Source organism: Aulostomus chinensis, chromosome 10, assembly GCF_037954235.1.
Source record: "Aulostomus chinensis isolate RoL2024-O1b breed Wild chromosome 10, RoL_Achi_v1.0, whole genome shotgun sequence".
NCBI lineage: Eukaryota > Metazoa > Chordata > Actinopteri > Syngnathiformes > Aulostomidae > Aulostomus > Aulostomus chinensis.
The window spans coordinates 29,405,740-29,431,762 of record NC_141329.1 but is presented as its reverse complement, the minus strand read 5'-3'; the positions used below and the strand labels follow the sequence as shown (position 1 = coordinate 29,431,762).

General features: G+C 47.3%; 3 protein-coding genes across 8 annotated transcripts; all 3 read right to left on the bottom strand.

Annotated features, from left to right (window-relative positions):
* Positions 1 to 384: 384 nt before the first annotated feature.
* LOC147255236 (uncharacterized) lies at positions 385 to 4,019 on the bottom strand. Of its 2 annotated transcripts, XM_086217008.1 has the most exons (4): positions 3,985 to 4,019; positions 2,670 to 2,861; positions 1,346 to 1,808; positions 385 to 1,193 (listed from the first exon to the last, which is right to left on the bottom strand). In XM_086217008.1, the coding sequence occupies exons 2-4, from the start codon at positions 2,791 to 2,793 to the stop codon at positions 875 to 877; spliced, it is 906 nt and encodes a 301-aa protein (XP_086073134.1). In that variant the 5' UTR covers positions 2,794 to 2,861; positions 3,985 to 4,019; the 3' UTR covers positions 385 to 874. The 2 variants fall into 2 exon arrangements, with proteins under 2 accessions (XP_086073134.1, XP_086073133.1); XM_086217007.1 differs by lacking the exon at positions 3,985 to 4,019 and having other exon boundaries at positions 2,670 to 3,941.
* A 1,163-nt stretch (positions 4,020 to 5,182) lies between these two features.
* On the bottom strand, positions 5,183 to 13,901 carry LOC147255235 (uncharacterized). 4 transcript variants are annotated; one of them, XM_086217006.1, is made up of 7 exons: positions 13,651 to 13,901; positions 11,950 to 12,214; positions 11,402 to 11,496; positions 10,937 to 11,093; positions 10,052 to 10,105; positions 9,676 to 9,729; positions 5,183 to 8,660 (listed from the first exon to the last, which is right to left on the bottom strand). In XM_086217006.1, exons 2-7 carry the CDS (start codon positions 12,089 to 12,091, stop codon positions 7,924 to 7,926), a joined length of 1,239 nt encoding a protein of 412 aa, XP_086073132.1. In that variant the 5' UTR covers positions 12,092 to 12,214; positions 13,651 to 13,901; the 3' UTR covers positions 5,183 to 7,923. The 4 variants fall into 4 exon arrangements, with proteins under 4 accessions (XP_086073132.1, XP_086073130.1, XP_086073131.1 ...); XM_086217004.1 differs by having other exon boundaries at positions 9,920 to 10,105; positions 13,651 to 13,899; XM_086217005.1 differs by having other exon boundaries at positions 5,183 to 8,756; positions 13,651 to 13,896.
* A 98-nt stretch (positions 13,902 to 13,999) lies between these two features.
* Positions 14,000 to 25,625, bottom strand: LOC147255234 (synaptosomal-associated protein 25). Of its 2 annotated transcripts, none has more exons than XM_086217009.1 (8): positions 25,501 to 25,625; positions 22,286 to 22,471; positions 19,478 to 19,519; positions 19,261 to 19,309; positions 17,881 to 17,992; positions 16,703 to 16,849; positions 16,376 to 16,520; positions 14,000 to 15,066 (listed from the first exon to the last, which is right to left on the bottom strand). In XM_086217009.1, exons 2-8 carry the CDS (start codon positions 22,355 to 22,357, stop codon positions 15,001 to 15,003), a joined length of 633 nt encoding a protein of 210 aa, XP_086073135.1. In that variant the 5' UTR covers positions 22,358 to 22,471; positions 25,501 to 25,625; the 3' UTR covers positions 14,000 to 15,000. The 2 variants fall into 2 exon arrangements, with proteins under 2 accessions (XP_086073135.1, XP_086073136.1); XM_086217010.1 differs by lacking the exon at positions 25,501 to 25,625 and adding an exon at positions 23,488 to 23,590.
* Positions 25,626 to 26,023: the final 398 nt, after the last annotated feature.

The window sequence follows — 26,023 nt, the reverse complement described above, 5'->3', positions numbered from 1 at the left end:
AGATGACCACAGACGCTGAAGTCGGCCAACAGAGATGAGATGGGAAATCAAATGCTTATGAAGCAGTGCATCATTTTGAATTCATTGTTTTTTGTTTGTTCGGGCCTGAGCCAGAAGGTACTTCTGGCGAAGACCATATTATGTTTGCTCGGCAGCATAAAGATCTTAGTAAAGGTGAAATGAGTGAGTGAGTGATGCTAATGCAGTCTGAAGTACCTGTAGAGCAGTTGAGAGTTCAGTTCCCCATTCTTAATTGAGGTGGTTAAAAATACACTGTAAATTAATCAAGTACAAATAGTCAAAACTAACAGACAAAAATGTCAAATAATGAATCTAGTCAATTACTGTCCACATACTGACTCTAGCGAGCCTGCATCAGATGTACGGGGACATTTTATTAGAAATTACATGTAGTATTTTATGAATTAGGAACACAAACAACCTGCATCGGAGTTTATATACATAGTTTTTTTAGTATTATTACAGAGCCGAAGCTACGATCATTCCAGAACCAGCCTGACTAACTGGTGCTGGAGCTGGACAGATCCCAGGAGCTGGACAGATCCCAGGAGCTGGACAGATCCCAGGAGCTGGATAGATCCCAGGAGCTGGATAGATCCCAGGAGCTGGACAGATCCCAGGAGATGGACAGATCCCAGGAGCTGGACAGATCCCAGGAGCTGGAGGAGATGGGGGGCAGCAGTGGTGCCACTGGGGGCTTCTAAATGTACTGTGAACCTGCTCTGTTTGATTCCGCTACAAAGATTCTAAAGTAACTCCATTTTGGGGGGGGGGGGGGGGGGGGTAAGATGAAATAAAATAAAAAGGCAACGACTTCAGATCTCTACATGCAAACACAACAGCAGCAATCTAATTACAAAGCAGGAGTTGTTTTGGTCCTCCTGCGGTCTGCTCGCCACGTGAAGATTCCCACCACCATCACCATGACAGGTAGAGCCACACAGAGCACAATGTGGCTGACGAGCAGCAGGGCTGGACAGTCCCCGGTGGCGGCAGGTGGCCGGCTCTGAGCGCTGGGAGGACTTTGGAAGGGAAATGCAGAGATGAAGTCCAGGAACACTGGGCTGCTGGTTTCAGTGTTCACCTGACACCGCCACCTCCTGTTGTGGTCGTCCTTCTGGAGTCCGATGACCAGCGAGATGTTGCATCGGGAGTGAACTGTCAGCTTGTACCTGGGTGGAAAACTTCAATATATTACATGCATAATGAGCTGATGATAACCTTGACCTGTGCAGTGGCCAGTTGTGCCACAATTTGAAGATATTCTCTCATTCCACAGACATTGATGTCATGGGAGCGTCAGGACATTCACTGGAAAACTGACCTTCTGTTGTCAGGCAGCTCGGTGCCGTCCTCAGCCACCCAGCTGACGTTTAACACGTTGGAGTACTTGCAGTTCCCGGGATCAAAGTAAGTGAAGAGAACGCAGGTCAGGATGAGGGTTCCGCCAGGCTGCAGGTCAAAGATGGCTGAGGACGGGGTGATGGAGAGGAGCGAGAGGTAGACACGAGAGATTGCGTCTCCACGGAGCTGGCAGTAGTAGGTGCCAGCATCACTGCCCCTGAGGACGTGGAGCCTGAGGGAGCAGTTGGATGTGATGGAGATGTGGCTGGCGTCTTGGTGCTCCTGCCCCCAGCTCACTTCTTGTTTGGTCCACACAAGCTTGCCATGGTAAAACTCCCAGGAGATGGAGGTGCAGTTAGGGAGGCCCAGGTGAGTGCACGGCAGGAGGGCATCACCTCCGATGAGGCTGTACACAAACACAGCATCCTTGTCGCTGCTCACACCTGGAAAAACCAGCGGCAGCAAATGAAACGAGCCTGCAATCCTGCGGAGCCGCTTTCATATCAAACAGTTACTGAATCACTTTATTCATAAATATACACGCAGATCAGATATTCTCTCCTCACACAGAAGCACACAAATGTACACCTTTGAACGTGACATCAGACAAGAAGGAACGCGCCACCTCTGTTGAAAACTACACAATGGCTGTTTGTCACAGTGGCCTTAACCTTTAACCCCGATTATTTCTGAAGTCGTCCTTCAGTTCTGGTGGGCATTTTTACTGTCTTCCATGAATTTTGGCAAATTGGCAGTCCAGAGATACGGTGTTAGTGAGAATGGGACAATCTGACGTTACGGGGTGGCTGCTGCTTCCACCCACAGGGTAGTTGGGGCTGTAAGGTCGTCTGCACCGGGTCGGGCGTCACAGGTTCAAGAAAACAAAATCAGAGTTCTCACATTCTGGCTTTTGAAGTTTACAGACCAGCAACAAGATTAAATACTTTCATTAACACGAATGAGCCCAGAGCTCGGCGGTCCGGTGGCGCCTGCAGCCGGCGGAGCCCTCGCTGAGGTCAAGGCGGCTCGCTCTGCTCACGGAGTCTCAAAGTATCCTTGAAAACCCAAAGACCAACAAACAGCTTCTACTTTTGGTGGGATTTTTATTTTTATTTCACTGTATTTATGTTTGGTATCTTTACATATTTTACAGTATATGATCATTATTATCATTATAGTTGATATTTTTGTCTTTCTTCATGAACTTTGAACTTTGAGAGGCTCGCCACAAATTCAAAAAGTAAAATGTGCCATAAATGAGAATCGTCAGCGTACAGGAACTAAACCACATCAAAGCAACCCACCGAGAATCAGACTGGTGATCCACAGGAGTGTCTTCATGCTCCTCGTGTTCCTCGTGTTCCTCGTGTTCCTCGCGTTCCTCGCGTTCCTCGTGTTCCTCGTGTTCCTCGCGTTCCTCATGGTCATGTTTTCACCTTGACAGCAACCTGCTTTGTCGTTCTACTAAAGTTACTGCCTGCATATCCTGTGTTACTCTGAAAAAAACAGGACACAACCATAGTGATACACACACACACAGACACACACATACATACAGACACACACACATATACACACAGACACACATATACACAGACACACATACACAGACACACATACATACACACAGACACACATATACACAGACACACATACACATACATACACACAGACACACATACATACACAGACACACATACATACACAGACACACGTACATACACACAGACACATATACACAGACACACATACACATACATACACACAGACACACATATACACAGACACACATACACAGACACACATACATACACACAGACACACATACATACACAGACACACATATACACAGACACACACATACACAGACACACACACAGACACATATACACAGACACACATATACACAGACACACACATACACAGACACACACACAGACACATATACACAGACACACATATACACAGACACACATACATACACACAGACACACATATACACAGACACACACATACACAGACACACACATACACAGGCACATACATACACATATACACAGACACACATACATACAGACACACATATACACAGACACACACATACACAGACACACACACAGACACATATACACAGACACACATATACACAGACACACACATACACAGACACACACACAGACACATATACACAGACACACATATACACAGACACACATACATACACACAGACACACATATACACAGACACACACATACACAGACACACACATACACAGACACATACATACACATATACACAGACACACATACATACAGACACACATATACACAGACACACACATACACACACACATACATACACATATACACAGACACACATACATACAGACACACACACACATACATACACACAGACACACACATATATACACACAGACACACACACATATATACACACACACTTGGTTAAGGCTTATGTTTTTATAAAACTTTTTTATAAAACAATATAAATAAATAAAAAAAATATTTTGGCGATGAACGAGGCCAAAGATGTATTTTCATATTTATTTATGCATTAATACTTCATTGTGCTACATTTCTATATTTAATTATGGTTACTGTAGTTTTTGCTCTCCATGGTGGAGAGGACCAGCTCAGAGCCTCCTCCTCCTCCTCCTCCTCCTCCTCCTCCTCCGCCGCCGCCGCCGCCACCGCCGCCTCCTCCTCCTCCTCCTCCTCCTCCTCCTCCTCCTCCTCCTCCGCCGCCGCCACCGCCTCCTCCTCCTCCTCCTCCTCCTCCTCCTCCTCCTCCTCCTCCTCCTCCGCCGCCGCCACCGCCTCCTCCTCCTCCTCCTCCGCCGCCGCCTCCTCCTCCGCTGCCGCCGCCGCCGCCGCCTCCTCCTCCTCCTCCGCCGCCGCCTCCTCCTCCTCCTCCTCCAGGGTTCAAAGAGGTGAACCCTGAGTCAGCATGGTGGATGAAGAAACACACAGTTAACAATGGTCCTCATTGTTGAAGATTCATTTGTCTTTTGTTACGTGACCGAAGGTGTCACATGTTTGCGACTCTCCTCCATCTGAGGCGTCTTCAGCGGAAACGTGTTTGTGGTGCGTTGTGAAAACACAGCAGCTCGTTTCTCTGAACACAGGAAGGAAACCCCTTGTGGCCTGGTTATTCTGGCGGACGCACAGAGTCATCTTTCACGTCACATACTTTACTCCCAGTGTACGACCTTTGTTGCTTATTCTTCTACTTTAACGCTCATAGTTTCCTGTGTGATGTGTAAATGATGTAAAACACTGAAAACCACAGTCTTAACGTGCTGCTAAAGGGTTCAAACAAATGTTCTGGCGTGGCAATGAATCGTGAAAAATAGATGTTGACGTGAAGCAAACACTCGACCCTTTACAGGTCAGAATGTTTTAAATTTTAGATGTATGAAGTTTATATATATATATATATATATATATGTGTGTGTATATATGTGTGTGTATATATATGTGTGTGTATATATATGTGTGTGTATATATGTGTGTGTATATATATGTGTGTGTGTGTATATACATATATATACACTCACACACACATATATACACACACACATATATACACACATATACACTCACACACATATATGTATATATACATATATGTGTGTGAGTGTATATGTGTGTATATATGTGTGTGTGTATATACACACATATACACTCACACACATATATATACATATATGTGTGTGAGTGTATATGTGTGTGTGTGTATATACATATATACACACACACACATATATATATATATACATATATGTGTGTTGCTGGATCTGAACTCACCCTCCATCAGAGTGTGGGCTGGGTGATGCTTCAGCCTCGGCGTGGTCAGGAAGCGCTCTCCTGCTTTATCCCAGACAGGCATCATGCAGGTGAGAACAGAAGCATGAAGCTCAGGCGTGGTGTCTTGCTGGCAGGCTCCTGCCTCTTCATCAAGCCGCCCTTCCCCTGCAGCACCATGAGCGCTCAGTCGACCGTTCTCATGTTGGGTCTCCTGGATCACGTTGGTCTGGAGGACATGACAGCGCACACCTCCAGTTACTGCTGGAACAACTGCTCACAACCTTCAAGTCATGGAAGAAGATAAAACACGACACCACAATCAGAAGATGGCCCAGCAGTCTGATGATTCACTGATCATTGAGGTACATTTAATAAGAGACCTTTTACTGATTTAAGGGGGATTTTATTTCCAGTGTTCAAGGAATGTCTCCATGTGCCCCTGACATTTTTCTTATGTTTTTGAAGAATATATTACTGGAGGAAAGAGTCACACTTGTATTCATTGTAACTGAGGATCAGATCACTGACCCTGGATCAGATTTCTGTTTAAAGGATGAAGACAACTTGACTTGCTTGAATTTCTTGGAGGGTCCACCTGAAAGGCTTCACCACCTCCTGGATCAGTGAAACTAAACTCACCTTTCAGGCGTGTTCAGAGTCCCGGAGCTGACTGTGTCAGAGCCCCTGATTCAGGGTGAAGTGTCTGAATGTGTTTGTGTGTGAGAGGCAGGGAGGCACCACAAGCTGGCACTTTGGTGTACAATGTACAAGTCATTTTTCAATCGATGACATCACGTGGACCAGTGAAACAAGACTGACGTCACAAAGCAGGAGGTGAAACGTTCCTTGTTTGATTTTATTTGCTGCGTTATTGCATCAACTTCATTTATAAATATCAGTCACTCCGTCTTCGCTCCGTAGATTTTCTGAGGAGAATAACATGCCGTTAGCTACGCTTTAAAACCGCCCACAGTCAAGATGGCTGCCGACCAAGAACGTTAGACATCAGAAAAGTTCAGGATTCCAACGCAGCGCCAAGAGTGTCATTAGCAGCAGTACAACAACCCTGAAGGAGGCCACCTCCTCAGGATAAAACTGACAGTTAAGAAAGGATTTCTTTGACGCCGTCCCACAACATTCAGATTAAGAATATTAACATTTTTTTAAAATATTGTTAATGTCAGACAAGCTGACAGTGAGTGAGCGGGCAGGTGTGGCACTCACACCTGGAGGATACAGGAGCCATTCAGTTTTGAGTGACTGCTCTTCTTCCAAGAACTGCTCACATGAACAGGATGTGCTTGTGACAAGACCAGCGCCAGGCTCCACCTGTGATGCACATCAGCTGGTTTTATCAGACATGTTCTCCTTCCGTCCGTCTCTCTGGTGAATTTCTTCTCCTCCGTTCACATGGTAACCAGAACTATCGAGCAGCAAACACAAGCTTAGCGTTTGTGTCCTCACCACGTCCGGAGGGCCGGTGAGGTTTTAACCTCTGCAGCTGTGATTTTATGTCCATGAACCACTGCTGTTACTAGGACCCTTTAACACGGCGCCTTCGAGGTGGCGAATATCACACTGCTGCTACTCCTCGCTGCCTGTGTGACAAGACTCAGAGACGGGACGGAGGAAGACTTCTCCCCCTCAGATCAGCCAGCAGAAGTTGTGACAGCTTCACACCAGGTTGCTGTGACACTGGCGTCATTACACCTGTGTCGCTCAGCTCCGTGTCGACACACAAAGCATCAAAATGGCGGAGAACGATTCACAGCACGACTGTTGAGTCTCTGCAGACTAAAAGTGGCTCATGACTCGTCTGTTAAGAGTAACTTAAAGCTGAGCTTAATCAAAGTGTTGACTGCTGAAAGGTCTTCACACACCTGGGTCACATGCTCCTGCTGACATGTACAATTTTACAGTTTATTAAGTTGATTATCTCGAAAATGTGTTTACAGCCGGAGTCACAGGCAACACTGACCACGGCCTTCTACATGAAGAAATGCAGAGAGACGCAGCGATGTGTTCTGGTATGCTTGTCAGAGCGGCGTCGGCCTTAAACTGACAATTCTGATGACGTTGGATTCTGTTGCTAACTTGTTTTAACGGCTAATGTAACACCACTCTTGCATATTTACAGGACTTAAGGTTTCTCAGGCTGTGCAATGGCAATGTATCACACAACCATGAGACCCAGGATTGATGAGCTCAACCTGACTGACTGACTTGGGTTTTCAGTTCGTAATTTTGTTTGCCGACCAGTCAGGTAAAGCCTCCACAGCACAAACCCCTGACGTGACCTGGAGGGATGCGTCAGGTCAAATTCAAATGTTCCCAGTGTGTGAAGACCTCTCGGCATGGAGGAGTGTTTAATAATCCAACGTGGGAGCAGCAACACCAGATTGATCCCAGTCGCCTCCTCTGACGTCACCAGAGTCCAGCAGCGCTGAACAATCTTCAACACCAGGGACGCTGCTGAGGTCTCATCTAAAACTGAGCATTGTGGGTAACACATAGGATATGAACAGTCAATCAATAATAAGTGTAAATCACATTCATGCTGTTGGCGTGAATATGAATGTTAGAGTAAGCGATGTTCTGTCGTCATGACGAGCAACACGTCAGCATCACCTGAGTCTTTTAATTTTGTCCAAAGAAGCTGGACATTCAAGTTTGACTCATCCTGTCTGACTTGTGTCTTTAGAAACCTTCCAGCTGTGCATCGTTGTCTCTTTAGTAGTGAGAAGCTGGATGATGGCGCGTTGCCGCCTGTACGCTGCTGGACTTGTCTCGCAGCATGGTGAGAGCAGTGTTGGAGAAGTCCTTCAGGATGTCCAGCGTCTCTCTCTGCAGCAGCAGTGACTCCTGCACAAACTCCTGCTGACTCTCCACCAGCAGCTGCACCGACTGAGCCAACAGCTCCAGGGATTGAGACACCGAGGTCAGCAGCATCCTGCCGGCCCGCTGCTGCTGCACGCTCTGAGACGCTAGCTGGGCCACGTGGTCAGGGGCCAGCTGGGAGGCGCCTCCCGCCGGGAGGGGGTCAGACTGGTTTGAGCCTGAAGTAGAGGGACGACTGGGCGTGGGGGCTGAGGAGGGCGGAGGTTGAAGAGAGTTGGTGGGTGCAGAGGTCACTGGCACAGCAGCAGAGGAAGACACCAGAGTGGAGGGTTGAGGGGGAGGAGGAGGGGCGGAAGAAGAGGAAGGCTTGGGGTGAGAATTAGAGTCAGTGGCTGCAAATGACACAGAGGAGGAGGGAGAGGCAGGTGGAGGGGGCGGAGGGAGGGAGGACTGTGGCGGGGGAGGAGCAGCGGAAGACGGGGTGGCGTCAGATTCAGACACTGGAGGAAAGCCAGAGGAGGTGGAGGCCACAGAAGAGGGTTCAGGAGGAGGTTTGGAGGAGGTGTTGTTGGAATTCTGGCTGTTCCGGGAGTAGGTGTAGACAGGCTTGGCCCTCAGCCGGGCATCATCTGGCAGGGGGTCCAGGGAGGTGGAGGATGGGGTGGGGAGGGAGGAGTGGTAGGAGAACATAGAGTCGTCATTTTCATCGAAATCCATGGAGGGTTCTACAAGACATGGAAGACAGAACACGTCACACCTCTGGCCCTCTGCACGCGCAGCTTCAGACTGATAAAAGCTAGACGAGAAGCTGCCTGCCTTTGTTGAGCCGTTTGACGTCAAAACACCAGAAAGAAGTGGCCGGTGCAAGCAGCAGAGTGGACTTGTTCCAGTACAGTACGGTACTGTACTAGTACAGTACCGGTACTGTACTAGTACTGTACCGGTACTGTACTAGTACAGTACCGGTACAGTACTAGTACAGTACCGGTACAGTACTAGTATCGTTAACGCCTCTGATGCTGTAAATAATACTGGATTTGGCACCGGTGAGTCCACGAGTCCAGAGCTGATCTGACACTGCTGATAGGTTAATACATGAAACCAAACAAGGGGACGTCACGTCTTCATCGCTCGTCAATCACAGTACCGCCCCTACTGATGACTTCTAAGGTGATGAAGAAAGGCATTTGATGTTCTGCTAACTTAAACCTCCAGATCGTGTTCCTGTGGGCGCCATGTTGGAGAGAAAAAAGTTGAGTGAAAATACTATTGTTTCCTCATATCTTTCGAGGAAACACACAAGGCACTCGAAGTATCAATGTTAAAGAGGCCATTTATGCTGACTGGTGGAACCAGTTACTACAGTCCAATGAATGTAGTCCAGCACACAGACAGCAAGCGCTGGTGCTGCAGCGATGAACCTGACGAGGAACACTACGGCGCTACATTCAAGCTAAACACTAGAAAGAAATGCCTAAAATTCACGTGGACTCCAAAATAGGCACAATATGCCGTGAAATTAATAAATAATGCTGGAAGCTTAAAACTACATTATTAAAGACGAACACCTTAGACAATCTGAAGGTCTCCAGCTGACCCTGCAGCCAGAACCAACAGTTGGATCACTCCCACCACCATTCTTACCTCCGTCTTCAGGAAGGTCCAAGTCGAAGTCAGAGGACGACTGAAACTGATCACCTGCAAAATATGGACACGTCACAACTCCTCAGATGGTTCAGTGGAGACACGCTAGCATCAGACAGACCACACAGAGATAAACCAACCGACAACCTATCGTGTTTGTGCTCCGATAAGCAGACAGGAGGGAGTGTCCAGCCGTGTGACTGGTGCAGAGCTGCTGCCCTCTTCACTACACAGCCATTCTTACCGCCAACTTCTTTCTCCGGCGAGGAGAGAGGAGAGAACTCGAGGGAAGCTCCTCCAGGTAATGAGTGGGAGTTGTCTGATAACCTGAGGTGGGAGTAGGAGAAGCCGGAGGGGCTGGGCGACGGTCCTTTACCGTAAAACTTGGAAAAGTCCTCATCTTCTCCGACGTCCAGATCACTGTCGCCATCTGGGAGCCAACAAGGGGAGATTGAGGTGAAACAACGTTTCAAATGAAGCAATTCTTTTTCTCTGGAGAAGAACGAGGAATTTCTGCGCTCTGTCACATATTTTCACTTTCACCTCTCCTCATACAGATAAGCTCATCCTCAAGAGATGAGCTTTCACGGTCGGCTACACACAACCTTCAGGCACTGAGCCACTGAAGCTGATCAGAATGGCCGACGTGACTTCCTGTGAGAACCTCTCGCTTCAGATCGGTTTTCTAGATGTTCCCTGGTTGTCTCCAGGACTTCGTGTCGCTCTGCTAACGCGACTCCATGTCTCATTGAGGTGTAATTTCCTCCTGCGATGATGTTTCTGTATTCTGAACTGCACGCTGTGAGTCCAACACCCTGATGTCACTTGTATTTTTTCACACTGTAAATCTGGACTGTGAGACTGTGGGCAGAAAGATAAAAAATAGAAATTGTTTTTTTATCAGGAGGAAATTATGAATGCTTTGTTTTTGTTGGTAGATATGAGCCTTATTTAATTGATGTACGACTACTAAACTCCAGATTGCACAACGTTTTGCTTCCTCCTGAGTCTGTTCCATTTTTCTTTTGGAGAGATTTGAGCTTGAACTGTCCAACTGAGATCACCAGTTGCAGACTGGATTTTGCAAAATGAGGTTTCTGATTGGTTTAAATGAGAAAATTCATCAATAAAACATGAGAATAAAAGCAATTTGTTGACTTTTTTTAGGACCCATTGCTCTAACAACCCACGACCTCAAACAAGACAAATCCCTTACAGGTCAGGCATCAGACCCCTGGTGGAGGTAAACCTCGGGTCTCACCTCCTCCAGGACTCATCATCAGGATCTTGTGGACCATCTTCTCCACAGGACCCAATTTCTTCTTCCTCAGGCTGGTGCCGTTGGGGCCCCGCAGGGCGACAATGCGACGCTTTCCGTCACATTTAAGGTCCGCCCATTTCTTCATGATCTGTCGCACCTGTGACAAAATTATAATGTGACATTTAATGGCTAAACTTTTTTAAGTTAAATACTGTGGCTCTGAGGGACCCACCTGCCCACCATCACCTCCTACAGAAGACTTCACTGTTTGATGAAAACCCTCCCACCATTGTCTTTCAAAGAAAACCCCAGTCGTCATGTCATTGGTACCGCCCCCTCTCATATCACAATGTCTGCCAAAAATTGTCACCATAATCTGAGATTTTTAAGAATTATGTGGCCATCAAAAATCAAAGGTAAACTCATAAAAGCACAATGCCAAACACGACCAAAAGACGACGTCACCTCTCTGTGGTTCTCTCCCAGACCGTTGATCTGGTCGGTGATTTCAGCCCAGGTTTGCTTCTTAGCTTCAGCGGACACACCTTGATTGAACTTCCCTGCAAGACGCACAACAAACCCCGTCTGACCAGCGTGTTTATGGAGCTTTTCTCTGCTCAAACCGCAAAATGGAAATTTGTCCTTTCCTGATGATTTCCTCTTAAAACGAAGACGATACTAAAACATTACGATTTCACTGTCAAGATTCTGTCATTACGAGAGCATTTCTTCTTTTCACAGTCAATCACGCCTCAGCTGGGCCGCCCTGCCAGAGTCGGCTGGACTCAGAATCTCCTCCGAATGTTTACGAGTACGGACCCCACTTTCCTGAGGCACACCAGTCTGCAAGGGCTAAATGTGAGGAACACCCACGCTGACCTTTCCCATCCAGACTCCTGGGACAAGTACGCCCCCTACTGGTAAACATTCGGGCATGTAATGGTGGTTTTTAACCCAGACACAACACAGACGAAGTGATCTTTAAAGTAACACACACATACACACACACTCACTGAGGATGATATATCGGTTCCTCTTCACTGCATCCAGCAGAACTCTGACTTCATTGAAGGAGAACCTGGGTTTGGCCTTCAGCCCTCCCTTGACTCCTGCCAGCCGAAATTCTTCGTCCTCATCCCGCCATGAGGTCGACATGGCTCCGACCGCTACCTCTTCTCCTGCTCTTCCTCTGACGGGCAGCTGCCGCTCCGTTTGGCTCTGTCTTCACCTCCGTCCTCTGGAGTCGCCTGCCACTTTGAACAAGAGACAGCAGAGGGCCTGCAACAGTAGAGAGAAAGAGACGGATGGAGGGAAGATCCAGGAGAGAAGTGGAGATGCAAGACAACCACCTCAAGAAAACTAGGATGATTAACAATGACAGGAGGTCTGCTCCGATAATTCACCTCTGATCCAACAACAGCTGCCAGTGCAGACACCCGCCAAAGACCAGCATCTGCTCTTTGCTCAAACCCAACCAACACTCATTCGACTCAACGTGCAAGCAACGTGATGGTAAAACTTCTCTTTTCAACAACATTCCTTGTCTATCTGACCAACCGCTAAAAGCCACTAAAATGGCTTTTTCCTAATTTTAGTGGCAGGACATGAATAAGACAACATGAGGGATTATTTCAATTCCTAAAAAAGTTTGGATCTCATGATTTAATGATATGATTGTGTGGATGAAACATGACACCGCTTAAATAAGTAGGCATTGGTCAAATAAGTTATTCACATTCACCCATGACTCCACTCCTGATTTTAATAAACCAAATCCAGACAATCAAGACTTTGTGCAACCTGTCACTAATGATGATATCTAATTAATGACGCTGTCTAATTCATGGTGATATTTAATTGATCTTTAACTCATGATGATATTCAGATGAAACCGGATTCACCGATGTGAGGACTCAACAGGGCAGGGATGCTCGAGCAGAGTTGGAAGAGTGCTCGTTCATCCATTTTTCCGTCACACCGCCCCCTTGCGGTAGGAAAAACAAATCACCGCCAGTGGGGGAGCCGTGGCGCGGAGGCGAGGGTGTTGGTGGTCACGCACTCAGGTGACTGTCACCCCACAGGTCTGCCTCTTCAGGTCATCTGCTTTCACATGTATTTACTGACAAGTGGCGCCAAACTGTTGGAAGTATTGCAAACTTTTGATTATTGTCGAAACTCTGCAGCGTCCTTTTTTCCCACCTACACAACTTTATTGACGTCAGTAAGACGCTCTCGTACATCAGCCGCTAAAACTTCCCAGTATGAAAATAGCTTAAACGAACACGGCGTCGCCTCTGGTCACGTGGTCCGCCTGAACCAATCAGCTACGAGCTTCTTGAGTCTTTGTTGAGCTCGTGCCTGTCCCCGTCTCCATCGCTGCTCTGCCTGACGACCCGGGCAGCCGCCGCCATCCCGGCTCGCTCCCTCGGCAGCAGGCGATGAGCGGGTTCCGCTGCGTTCGCACGCCTCCATCCCGGCGGTGAGGAGCGGAGTTTCTCGCCGGAGCGGCATTAGTGTTGCCGCTGTGCTGCGCCAGGACGCGACGGACTCGATGGCCGAAATGGAAGACGAGACGTCTGCTAGCCGCGGTCTGACTCACGACACCATCACGCCTAGCCGCTGTTCTTGCCTCTGTCCGCCAGACCTACACGCGGGCGGGGGCCCTCCGCGCTCCGCGGTGGGGGAATGAGCTTGAATGTGTGCTAAATAAATACCAGGAAAATGGCGTTGTCCTCTCCCCTCCTTCCTCCGTTCCTCTCCCGAAAGTTCGGAGTGACGAGAAAGACGAAACTGCGCAGACTCCGCGGCGCGAGAGATTGGTTTTGTCTCCCTTGAACGCGCAACATTTTACTGCGCCTGCGCGCCCCCAGCCGTCCGAGCTGGAGCTGCACCAGCGCCACGGCTCTTGCGCCAATTTTACACTAAAATGACCAATTATTCTCCAGTAACTTCCATTTTCGTCCCCAGTGAGCGGGACTGTTGACTGGGGGGCGCAGGACCTCCCCTGTTAACCCCTCCACTCTGTCATGACGTCATTATTTAATCAACACAATTCACGCCTTATTTATTAATTCACGTTGACAATGCTTTAATCACACAAAGCACCAACAAACAAGCTTCCTACATGGAGCACCGCGTCTGGGCGGTGAGGGACAAGCAGGCCTCTTCAGGTCACCTGAGGTCATCAGCACATTTCTCTAAAATCACACAAGTAAACACAAACCGCAGGGGATGAATTCTACCACGACTCAACAGCGGCCATCAGGGAACAACAAAGGTGCTAACAGAACCTCCACAGCTGCCACACACCGCAACATGAGCCCAGCAGGATGTCAGGAGCGAGTACGCACATAGTAGCTCAACCAGTAGACGCTCCATGTGGTGGAAATGTTACTGCTGAGGCATGAGATCATTGACTCAGGTGAGACCGAACTGGTCCTCGTTATTTCTCCACCATTTTACCTCAACATGGAGTACACAGAAGATGGAGAACGCAGGTTCCATGTTTGGCCGCTTGGTGTCGCCAGAGGTCCACTTTTAGAGACAAATACGTGTTTCCTTCTTGTGGGCAATACCCAGCTGGGCCTGCAGAGGGCGCCACGCATTTCCCCTCCTGTGGGAGTCCTAACTGAAGGAAGGGAGGGTGGCGACTTCACTTGGATGTAAACTGGCCATTGAAGGCTGATTTGTTCCAAACAGACATTTTCAACAGCCCTTCTAGAAGCCCAATGGTCCCCATGCAGACCCGCAGGTTCTCCTCCTGTAACCTCTCTTTTTCTGGTGTTGTGGCATGCGGTGACCTGGTTTCTCCACTGGAATCATTAAACTCGCTACCTTGAGAGGGAACATGAAGTTTGGAATATAAAGCGATAGAGACCTCGCTGTGAAGTGATCCAAAGAGTTAAAAGTAGAACCACCAGTTTGTTATTGACTAACAACCCCTCAACCTTGACTCAACATCAGAAAGGAACATTCAAAGATGACATCTGAGGATAAAAACACATGGGTGCAACATGCAAAGGCACATTAATAGCTAGCCGGATCGCTTTGCAGGGGAAGTGTTCTTATCGTTTCATGAGGTTGTTGGCTTTCTGGTTGGCGGCATCGATGCGGGACACGTTGAGGATGGCCTGCAGAACCAGAGACAGGAAATGTTGGAACCTGGTGACTCGAACCACCTCCTATTAAACCATGACTCATCAGTTCCGCCCTCGCAGGTCGTATGACATATTCATAACTTCAAGTAGTAAAAATGGGCTCAAATGAAAAAAAAAGGAACTTTATATGAACTGGCAGATGAATTTAAGTGAAATGAATGATATTCTACTATCAGAAATCAGCTGTCACATCCCAAACTCTTCAAAATGGTTTCCAAGTCTCTGATTTGCTAAGAACCAAACTTGCCACACGGGTTTAAACACTTCCCTTTGAATGTCTGTCAGCTGGATGAAGCAAAAACTACCTGCCTGATCTTGAATAAAATCCCTTCTTCTGACTGTTTCTTCACCAAATTTTAGTCAAAGTTGTTTACATAAAAACAGGAAGTTGAATAAAGACACCTACTGTGGATGGAATACGTAAAACTAACATGTTAAGTGAGAAATATGCCATCATGATGTGTTCCTGTCAGTGACCTTTAACGACTAAAATCTTTTCAGGTCATCATCGACTCCCAGTGGACATTTTACTGAGATTTGAAAAAACAACAGCAAACAAACAAAAAAACCCTTTCAAATGTTCCCAAACTACCACATTAACGAGAACGGCACCGATACGCTGCACATCTGAGGGAGCAGCAGCCCGCCCTTCGACCCGTCATCGCCACAATATTTTCAATTCAACCAAAATAAAAATTTAGAGAAATTCCAGGGTTTTTCCAGAGATGTCTGGTGAACAAGAAGGGGACCCCCGTCTCTCCCTCGTTCTGCCGCCTCACGTCTTTGTGACTCCGAATGTAGAAAGCGGCAGCTTTGTTTGTTTGGCTTGAAGTTCATGGAGGCTGACGCCGAACAAGTTTGGGGTTTTTTAGCAAAAACCAGAGTTTCTGGATGTCTGAGCCCAGGGCTGGACAGAGAAGGGAAGGGTTCTGCTGGATAATGACCCTGAGAGTTTGTACCCAGATGTTTTTGGTTAGCCGTCAGTCCGGCTGTTGCTGGCTCTTTCTGCGTTCCGGAACACAAAGAAGTCATGCAGCAGGGAAAAAAACATGTTTGTGAGCCCCTTTTAGTGAGTGCTTGAGAGCAAAAGGCAGTTTTTGGATGACGAGTCAGTGTTAATGGCTAATTGTCACTTTTTAAGCATCAGGCTACACCCTCATGTCTTCGTCATTGGGAACAATAAGGCTGTAAATCATCGGCCATGTTTTTGGCTGCCTCTTTGTTGGTTCTTGTCATGTGACGTCTGTGCCACTTAGCATCACAACAGCCCTGACGTCAGTACCTTTCCCTGTATGCGTTCAATCTGCACGTTCTGCGTGTCGATCTCGTTGCCCATGTCGAGCGCCATGCTCTTCAGGTTCCCAATGATGCTGCCAACGTGAGCCAGGTTCTCCTCCATCTCGTCCTCACGGGCGTCATCGGTCACCCTGAGACAAGACGTCAGTCAGTCACAACTGCGAGACAGACGTGATGTTTACCTCCAGCTTGTTTGTTCATGTATGTTTGGCCAGCTGAGCGCATGAATGGAGAGGGTGGTATCGCATGTCAGCGTGATCTACAGCAAACACATCTGCTGCTCTCAACTCAACTCGTCCAACTCTCCCTCTACCTGCGTATGTGTCCTCCGCTCATGATCATTTGCTCCCGCTCATCCACCACTCGAGACGATGGCGGCTGATTGGACACGATGCCATCTTGTCCGGAGGCTACGCCCCAAACAGCCTTGTACGCCCCGCTCTCCTCAAAGGCCTTAAGTCTGACAGACAGCAAGAAGTGAGTCGATTATCTGCCGGGTTGACGGGCTGAGACCCCTCATGCACCCAGACTGGTCCAGAGGCACAATTGGATTGAGAATTTGTGAATGAATGTGAATGAGCACCCAGCCAGAGGAAAGCCCCCTGGAGCAGAGGGTGTTGAGGCAGACACAATAACCAGGTAACTGGGGATGATCCAGTGTTGGCAGAAATATGAAGAATGTGCACACAAATGACGCAATATCTGGAAAAACCTGGAGAGAGACCTGAGTGCTGACTCAGGTCTCTCTCCAGGTACTTGATGTGAAACTCGTATTTCTGTTATAGTCAGAAGATACAGTTGGGTTTTCAACATGGCCTCGTTTAGGGACATCAGATTTGTCAAGACTCTTCTTGTAAAGCATAGAAGTAAAGAAGAAGCAGCGACCAGAGCAAATCTTGTTGGCGTGCTACCAATACATTTAAAAAGGAGAGACCAACGTCCATCATGTGTTCACATGATAATTCCTATCTTTTGTGCATCTAGGAGATTCTGGATCAGCATCAGGCCTGTCCAGCAGGGCAACAGAGGAGGTCCATTTAGGCAGCAGGCGCAGCAAGCACGCTGTTAGCTGGGATCTCAAAAAAGCCTTGAAGAATTAAAGCCAGCAGGAGACAAAGAAGCTGCAGCAAGTAAAGAACAGCTGCTAAAGACTGGTGCAGTGCAAGCAGGAGTAATAAAACTAATGAACCCCTCACATCAACATCTCATCACTCATCATTTATGCATTACTGAGCATACGACTGGATAAAGGCGATGTGGATTATACTGGATGATGACCTCGAGAGACATGATTGACAGTTCGCTCATTTGCCTTCATTAGCTTCAAGCTAAATATACGTGACTGGCTCCGTCTGCATTCTGGAGCCACAGAGAAGTAATGCAGCTCAAGACACCGACTTGGGAGTCCTTGGAAGGCAAAACATATTTTTTGGGTGAGGCATCACTGTAAGACCCCCCCACACACACGGACAGGCCCGCCCCTCCACCTACTTATCACAGGAGCAGAGGCCGCAGCACTTGCCCAGGTCAGTCAGGTTTTTCTCTGCCTCCTTCATATCAGAGTTGATCTGATCCAAACCCTCCTCTACACGCTCCAACTGCTCTATGAGAGGAGGAGGAGGGGGGGAGACAGGGTCAGGTGGATGTAAGAGTTGGTGGGAAGAGAAGGACAAAACAGGTGGATGTGCAGAGGCAGGGTAAGAGACAGGGTAGAAAGAAGACAGAGGAGAGTGAGAGGAGGACAGGGGGATGCAAAAATAACCAAACACAAAATCACCCACAATTTAACCTAAAAACAACTGAAACCCCAGCCGCCCAAGCTGAGCGCGACACATGAAATGAAAACTTTATTCAAAAATAAACCAACTACTGAGCCACTAAAGTGGAGCAAATGTTGCCCAAATGGGCTTTGATAGGCTGGCCTCAGGGCCCAGTTCCATTTTGTTTTCTTGGTTGATTCAGAAAGAGGCAGGTTTCAGGACAATTGACACTCCAGAGGGATGAAATAATTATCTTGGTTAATCAGTTAGTTTAATGGAACTGGGCACCGGTGCAGTTCCCTCAGGCCCCCAGCCTGGCGAAGATTGACCTACTTCCTGATTGGCCAGACACACAGACCACAGCACTGAGCCATGTCCGTCAGGTTCTTCTCAGCCTCCCTCATGTCTCTGCTGATGGAGTCCATGCCCTCCTCGATACGCTCCAGCTGCTCTGTTAGGAACACGAGGTTCAGACTTCGATGGAGTTCAGGTCTCGAATACAAGACAGAATCCTCGGCTCTGGCCCAGGTCACACTGGCAAGCACGAGGAATCCCTTCCCTGAATCCTCACCGGACACTCAAAGGGGTGAATCAGGAAGCTTTTATTTCCTGTCTGATCCTGGATCAGTTACCTACAAAATGACCTCAGTGCAGAGAGCTGTCTTTCAAGGTAAAAGCAGTACTGCTTTATAACCACTATCATCTCTGCTCACCTGCTGAGCGAGCGGAGTCGATAAGCGTGGATCTACTGATGTTTGGCTTCACGCCTTTTTCTCACGTTCTGTTAGATGTGAAAAAAATCTTTACATGGAACGGTAACTGTGACTGTTTGGCTGCCGTTCGCCGGCACCATCTGCGATCCTCCATCGAGCGATTCGTGCGACGACTCGAGCTGGGGAGCAGTTCCAGTTCTCACCACTAGAGGAAATGGCAACAAATTCACCAAATTTGTTCAGGACAGTTTTGAAGTTGTAGAGTTGTAGTTGTTGGAGAGCATACAGCAGCAGTTCACCCTGCTTTCTGTCTGGCGGTAACTCATCACACAACCAGCTAGAGGGCTCTCGCAGAGCGCCTCCCTCCACCAGGGCTTCGATAATCTAGAAGTGATTACCTCCTTGTTCATCCAGCATCACCAAAGCTCTGATCCCCGCGTCTTTACTCTGGTCAGTGAACACAACAACACAGTTTAACTACACAGATCAATAACAGTCAGCAGCAATCATCACCAATATCCCCCATCAACCGCCACCTGCGCATTTCAGCCAGAATGGGAAGGTAATAACCACACAGAAGTGTGTGTGTGTGTGTGTGTGTGTGTGTGTGTGTACCTCCTCCACCAGCTGCATCATCCGCCGTGTACTCTCCAGTGACTGAAGGATACAAGAAAAGTGTCCATCAATGTTCTTTTAAATTTATAATCATGCAATGTCTCAAAAAGTCTCATAAAATGTTTTAACAGAGGTTTTTTGTTGTTGTTTTTGGTCTTGAATACTTTTGACTCGTCTTGGCATTTCGCCGCATGTCAAAGGACATCAGGGCTCTTGATTTTTGTCTACTCTCAAATTTTACTGAAACAGAACAACTATTAATGTTCAAAAAATTGAACTCCAATTCAGTCACATGGCATTTAATTAGCATCTTACATTCCTTACAACTTTTATTTTTCTCCTGAGAATCGGTGGAATATGAAAGAAAACAACTGCTGTTTCTTTAAATGAATCTTTAATGTTTCCAGAAATGTTTTTTTTACATTATTCAGGCTTTTAAATACTTGAACATTTAAATTATGAATAACTGCAGAAATGTTTTTCATGCGAACATGAATGTGAACGTACAGGAGTCACACTGGGATTCATGAGAATCTCCCAAGCAGGACAGCAGGATCGGCTCTTTGCTCGTGGACACAGCAGACGACGTCTCTGCTGACAGCTGAGATGCTCCATTTCCACCCCTCGCTGTGTGTGTGTGTGTGTGTGTGTGTGTGTGTGTGTGTGTGTGTATGTGTGTGTGTGTGTGTGTCGGTGTATGTGTGTGTGTGTATGTGTGTGTGTGTGTGTGTCGGTGTATGTGTGTGTGTATGTGTGTGTGTGTGTCTGTGTGTATGTGTGTGTGTGTGTGTCTGTGTGTATGTGTGTGTGTCGGTGTATGTGTGTGTGTATGTGTGTGTGTCTGTGTATGTGTGTATGTGTCTGTGTGTCTGTGTGTATGTGTGTGTGTGTCTGTGTGTGTGTGTCTGTGTATGTGTGTGTGTATGTGTGTGTGTGTGTGTCTGTGTGTATGTGTGTGTGTCTGTGTATGTGTGTGTGTGTCTGTGTGTATGTGTGTGTATGTGTCTGTGTGTATGTGTGTGTGTGTCTGTGTGTATGTGTGTGTGTCTGTGTGTGTGTGTGTCTGTGTGTATGTGTCTGTGTGTATGTGTCTGTGTGTATGTGTGTGTGTGTGTCTGTGTGTATGTGTGTGTGTGTCTGTGTGTATGTGTCTGTGTGTGTGTGTGTGTGTGTCTGTGTGTATGTGTGTGTATGTGTCTGTGTGTGTATGTGTCTGTGTGTATGTGTGTGTGTGTGTCTGTGTGTATGTGTGTGTGTGTGTCTGTGTGTCTGTGTGTCTGTGTGTATGTGTGTGTGTGTCTGTGTGTATGTGTGTGTGTGTGTGTGTCTGTGTGTGTGTGTGTCTGTGTGTATACGTGTGTGTGCGTGTATGTGTGTATGTGTGTGTGTGTCTGTGTGTATGTGTCTGTGTGTATGTGTGTGTGTGTCTGTGTGTATGTGTCTGTGTGTATGTGTGTGTGTGTGTCTGTGTGTATGTGTGTGTGTCTGTGTGTATATGTGTGTATACGTGTGTGTGCATATGTGTGTGTGTATATGTGTGTATACGTGTGTGTGCATATGTGTGTGTATATGTGTGTATACGTGTGTGTGCATATGTGTGTGTCTGTGTGTATGTGTGTATACGTGTGTGTGCATATGTGTGTATATGTGTGTATACGTGTGTGTGCATATGTGTGTGTGTATATGTGTGTATACGTGTGTGTGCATATGTGTGTATGTATATGTGTGTATACGTGTGTGTGCATATGTGTGTGTGTATATGTGTGTATACGTGTGTGTGCATATGTGTGTGTCTGTGTGTATGTGTGTATACGTGTGTGTGCATATGTGTGTGTGAATATGTGTGTATACGTGTGTGTGCATATGTGTGTGTGTATATGTGTGTATACGTGTGTGTGCATATGTGTGTATATGTGTGTGTGCATGTGTGTGTGTGTGTAAATATCATGTCAATCCCCTGGGACTTCCCCATTGAGGGATGATGAGGTGATAAATGGACAGGGTTGACCTGCACTAGCATTTAAACCCCAGGGTGTGTGTGTGTGTGTGTGTGTGTGTGTGTGTGTGTGTGTGTGTGTGTGTGTGTGTGCGTGTGTGTGTGTGTGTGTGTGTGTTGAGTCTCTGAGCTCATTCCCTCAGGCTGAGAGCCCTCAGAGGGTGGCGCCGGTGTCCTCCCAGTGTTACATCTGACAACATGTTGTGTATGGTGAGGCTGCTGTGGGGTCGGGCCCCTGACGCATCAGCTCGTGTGCTTCTAGAGGGCATTTTCACACCTGAAAGTTCGCACCAGCATCCTAAGCGACTGGTTTCTTACAACAGATTTGATCAGGTTGGTTTCAGTTTTACATGGTACTTGAAACTTTGACGTATTTACTCTCTGTGGCTGCGTTTCTCTGTACACTGATTGGTTCGTGGACGCGTCTGACGTCGGGGTGTTGACATATCAGCTTGATGGACGGCAGCCTGCTGCCACCACAGACTGGTTGCCACCGCAATATTACTTTAATGGCACTATGACCAGCAGCTTCAGCTTCAAGTTAGATACTTGAGGAAATTTCTCACTTGACAAATGAGTCTGGTTGACTGAAATATGTGTCAAAACCAGCAGGCAAGACGAAAGAAACACTTAGTTGCTGCACTTAAGCCGGAGTTTACACACATAAACATCAACTTTGCTCGCCAAACACAAAAAAGGATAAAAGAAGGAGAAGAAATCTGCAGAATGTCAAGAAGTTTGTAGATTAATAATATCAGTTACCCACATTTGATCATCGGTCTGGAACATAGCTCAGAAAACAACATCCTCACCTCATCAGTGACCTGATTGGCTCTTCTCTGCAGCTCCTGCTGCTCCGTCAGGATGGGCGGGTCCGAAGCCATGTTTGCTGTGTGTGTGTGTGTGTGTGTGTGTGTGTGTGTGTGTGTGTGTGTGTGTGTGTGTGTGTTCAGTCCCAGGTGACCAGATTAGGCAGCAGCATCAGGTGGTCTTGGCACCTGGAGAACACAGCGACATCCTGATTATTTCTAATGACTGACAACAGCTGACAGATGAGCGACATTTAAGACAACATGAGAAGATTTCATTCACAGAAACTCATAAGTGATAAAATGATCAGCACCAGAATTCAAACGGTTCAAAGTTCGTCCATTGGGTTTCATTCATGTTTCTCTGTTCGTGAGACGTTTGGTCCTGCAGCTTGGATTCATGTTCATGGAGTCACTCAGAGCATAATAGCATCAGTAGAAGTGATTTGGATGGAAGATCTCAGTTCGAGTCTTCATGGATCTTGTGGGCATGGGGGGGGGGGGGCAGGTTTTGAGGATTCACAGCTTTCAGTAATGATATTGTTTATGCACTCATTCATGATTAACTAGAAATATAAACTACAAACTACTTATAACTAACAACAAGCATCCTGATAACCAGTAAAGGCACCATTACATGCAGCAACTGCCATTTATTTGTACTTTGTACTTTATTTTTCCAGGGTTTACACATCAGCGTAAACCAATTTTGTTGTATTTCTATTTGAGATTGTATCGTGCAAATAAACAGGGTTTCTATGCAGAATGATAAAATTCAGTCTGCTGTAAAGTTAACTTGTTAAACCAGATATAATCCAACCTTAAATTCAATAAATCATGAATTACAGCTCATATAGTCGCCAGTTTATCTGTTTTATAAACCCAGTTGCAGACTGACGGTTCCCGCCAGCTGAATGCGGTCATATTGGTTTCGTTGTTTCTCTCTACTCCGTTGATCTGTTACTTTCTGGCTTCGCCTGCCAGCGATCAGCTGCTGGTCACAAGCAGCAACAAGCCGGTGTCAAATTCCCCCAAACGAGCTGCAGCGCTCTCAACATGGAACTGGAACCCACCAAGCAAAAAATCCATGAAACTCTGGATTTAAAACTGGAATTAATTAGACACAATGAACCAAATGTCAGGAGATTTTCCTTCTAAAAAAAAAAGAAAGAGTTCAACATGTTGGGAAGTGAACCTGTGGTTACCAGATGACCTGCCGCACCGCCTGAGTCACCCAGAGTGACCATCATCAGCTTGCAGAACAGAAACAGAAGCTGTTTCAAAGATGAGTCTCTCCTGCCTGCTGAGATGAATCAGAGGATCCATAATTAGGTGTCCTCACAGCAGCCACCAGGTGTCTGGTCCTCACACATCACAAAACCTGGACTCCGCCCCTGCACACACGTCTACCAGGCTGCAGCAGGATAATCAGACGTCTAATGACCACCTGAATAAAGACGAGTGGAGGATGAAAGAAAAGACGTTAGCTTGAGTAGCTTCATTGACCACTGCTGCATATTAGCAAGGAAACCCGGCTGCCGCCGCTCACCCAGAGGGCTGAGAATGTGGACGCTATTAGTGTCAACATCTGAGGGACAGAAAAAGTGGTCATGACCACGGCGAGGTTGGACATCAGGCTGACATTAGTATGTGAAGAACATAAGTGGAAGGCTGGAGATAAACTCACTTCCAACCACGCATCCGCATGATGGCGTCCTCCTGTGTCCTGCGTCTGGTAGTGCTGGTGGTCCTGAGAGTTTAACTCTTCACACTCCAGTTCTCACATGAACAGCAGGGGCGACAACGGGAGAAGCTAACTGACCAAATCCATGGCCACTCACATCTGTGTGGCGGTGTGTGACGTGAGGTCGCTACCACTGGGGTTTCAAAAGAATCAAATCTGGAGGTTCTCCACGTGGTGCGCCCTCTACAGGAATCCTCAGTATCACGCAACCTGCTCAGGGATCAGTTGCTTGGCTTCATGAACGCCTGGTTACAAAGGGACTAGACTTCCACCCTGAGGTAGCAGGAAGTCTAGCAGGGACTCGGGAATCTCAAAACATGTCGCAGTGGAGATGGACACCATCTCTTGAGGTAGAAGCTGAGGGAGACAGTTAGGAAGACAAATGCAAAGTCTTCGAGGTGACACTTCGCTGGCCGAGGTGTGGCAGTAAACACTGTCCTCCCGGCAACACTGGTATGAAAACTGCTTCCAAGTTTGCTTATCTTGGAAAGGTTTTAATCATCTAGACACAGTTGCTTATTTCCTGTTTTTACAACGAGTCTCAGTCAAAACCTCGTAGTCTAAGTCGCCGCCTTCGACAAGGACTTGTACTCAGGTTAGGCCTCGCTGCTCCGTGATGCCTGCAGTCAGGACGAAGGGAAACAGAGGCACTGCTGCCCAGAGGTGGGAGAGCTATGATGACTCCCCGCCCACATCCTGGATGCTGGACTGTGATTATCTAAAGGGCGTCTGGACTCCAGGAACAACATCATCACAGTGGAGAACGAACCTCCGATGCTGCTGATCCCTCAGCTGCTCAGGGATGTCCTCATTTCTAGAGGTGGTCCCAACATAAACCATCTCTCCCCAAAGCAGGTCAGAACCAGAAACCCAGGATGAAGTGGCGATGTGTTGCCTCTGGACACAACAAAAACCTCCCTTCATGTTGGCTGACACTATCTTTTATTTCTTAATGGCTCTGGTAGGGTGGGTTGTTTTTTCAAAATCCAGTGTTTAGCAAATTTGGACATGAAATATTTCTAATTCATCCTTCAAACCAGCTTGACATGATATTCTCTGTCTCTCTCTCTCACCCACCCACACACACTCACACACTCACACACACACACACACACACACACACACACACACACACACACGGATCTGTTTACAAAAGAAACCACATGACTTTTCCTGGCTTTTATAGACAGCAGAAGTGATAGCGAGAGATTTTTTTGACCAACTTCACATCTTGTCGGTCTCCGGTGAAAGTCTCCAGTTAACCTCGTCATCAGTTTTAAACTCCACCCTTTACGTTCTTACGGTTTAAAACCTTCACAAAGATCCTTCAACCACCTGAAGTGAACAAAACCATCGCGACTTCGCTTTCATCAGCTTCAGCTGTGACGCGCAGCAGGTGCACAACTACAAACTCAAGGAAACGGGACTTTTCTCCGCTCCCACCGGAGGACGGGTCAGCCGGCGGCCGTCCTACCTCTCATCGCCTCCTCTCACGATAATCTGTCGATTCTTCTCCAGGTTTTCCGCAGCAAACCTCCGCAGCGCGCGGCGCAAACCTGTTGTTCCTCCCGGTGAAGCCTCCTCAGCATCTCTCCTAGCCACGCCCCTCGATCACTACGTCACGGGATAGGTCTCTCCTCATTCCTCCTGGGGAGGTTTTTTTCCTGCTGTATCTCAATCACCAACAAACCCAGAGCTTCGAGTGTCAGCAGTGTTTGTTACATGGAGGAGCGCTGAAGAAGCAGTTCAGGGTTATACCTGCTACACCTTTAGGGTGAAGGGGGACACGTCTACCCCAAGAACCAGGCATCCATCCATCCAGCCCTCCATCATCCATCCATCCATCCAACCCTACATCATCATCCATCCATCCAACCCTCCATCATCCATCCATCCATCCATCCAACCCTTCATCATCCATCCATCCAACTCTCATCCATCCATCATCCATCATTCATCCAACCCTCCAGCCACCATCCCTCCATCATCCATCCAAC

Bases quoted from the DNA above. Each gene is read 5' to 3' on its own strand.
- LOC147255234 (XM_086217009.1), bottom strand. From the start codon at position 22,357: ATGGCTTCGGACCCGCCCATCCTGACGGAGCAGCAGGAGCTGCAGAGA. The intron at 19,310-19,477 runs GTACACACACAC...TTCACTGACCAG, and splicing joins TGATGCAGCTGGTGGAGGAG to AGTAAAGACGCGGGGATCAG. The intron at 16,850-17,880 runs GTAGGTGGAGGG...GCTGTCTGTCAG, and splicing joins GGCCTCTGCTCCTGTGATAA to ACTTAAGGCCTTTGAGGAGA.
- LOC147255235 (XM_086217003.1), bottom strand. From the start codon at position 12,091: ATGTCGACCTCATGGCGGGATGAGGACGAAGAATTTCGGCTGGCAGGA. The intron at 11,497-11,949 runs GTGAGTGTGTGT...TGCGTCTTGCAG, and splicing joins GAACCGATATATCATCCTCA to GGAAGTTCAATCAAGGTGTG. The intron at 8,757-9,675 runs GTAAGAATGGTG...CATGTCTTGTAG, and splicing joins GGACCTTCCTGAAGACGGAG to AACCCTCCATGGATTTCGAT.
- LOC147255236 (XM_086217008.1), bottom strand. From the start codon at position 2,793: ATGACCATGAGGAACGCGAGGAACACGAGGAACACGAGGAACGCGAGG. The intron at 1,809-2,669 runs GTGGGTTGCTTT...TGGTTTTTCCAG, and splicing joins GATCACCAGTCTGATTCTCG to GTGTGAGCAGCGACAAGGAT. The intron at 1,194-1,345 runs GTCAGTTTTCCA...TTTTCCACCCAG, and splicing joins GAGCTGCCTGACAACAGAAG to GTACAAGCTGACAGTTCACT.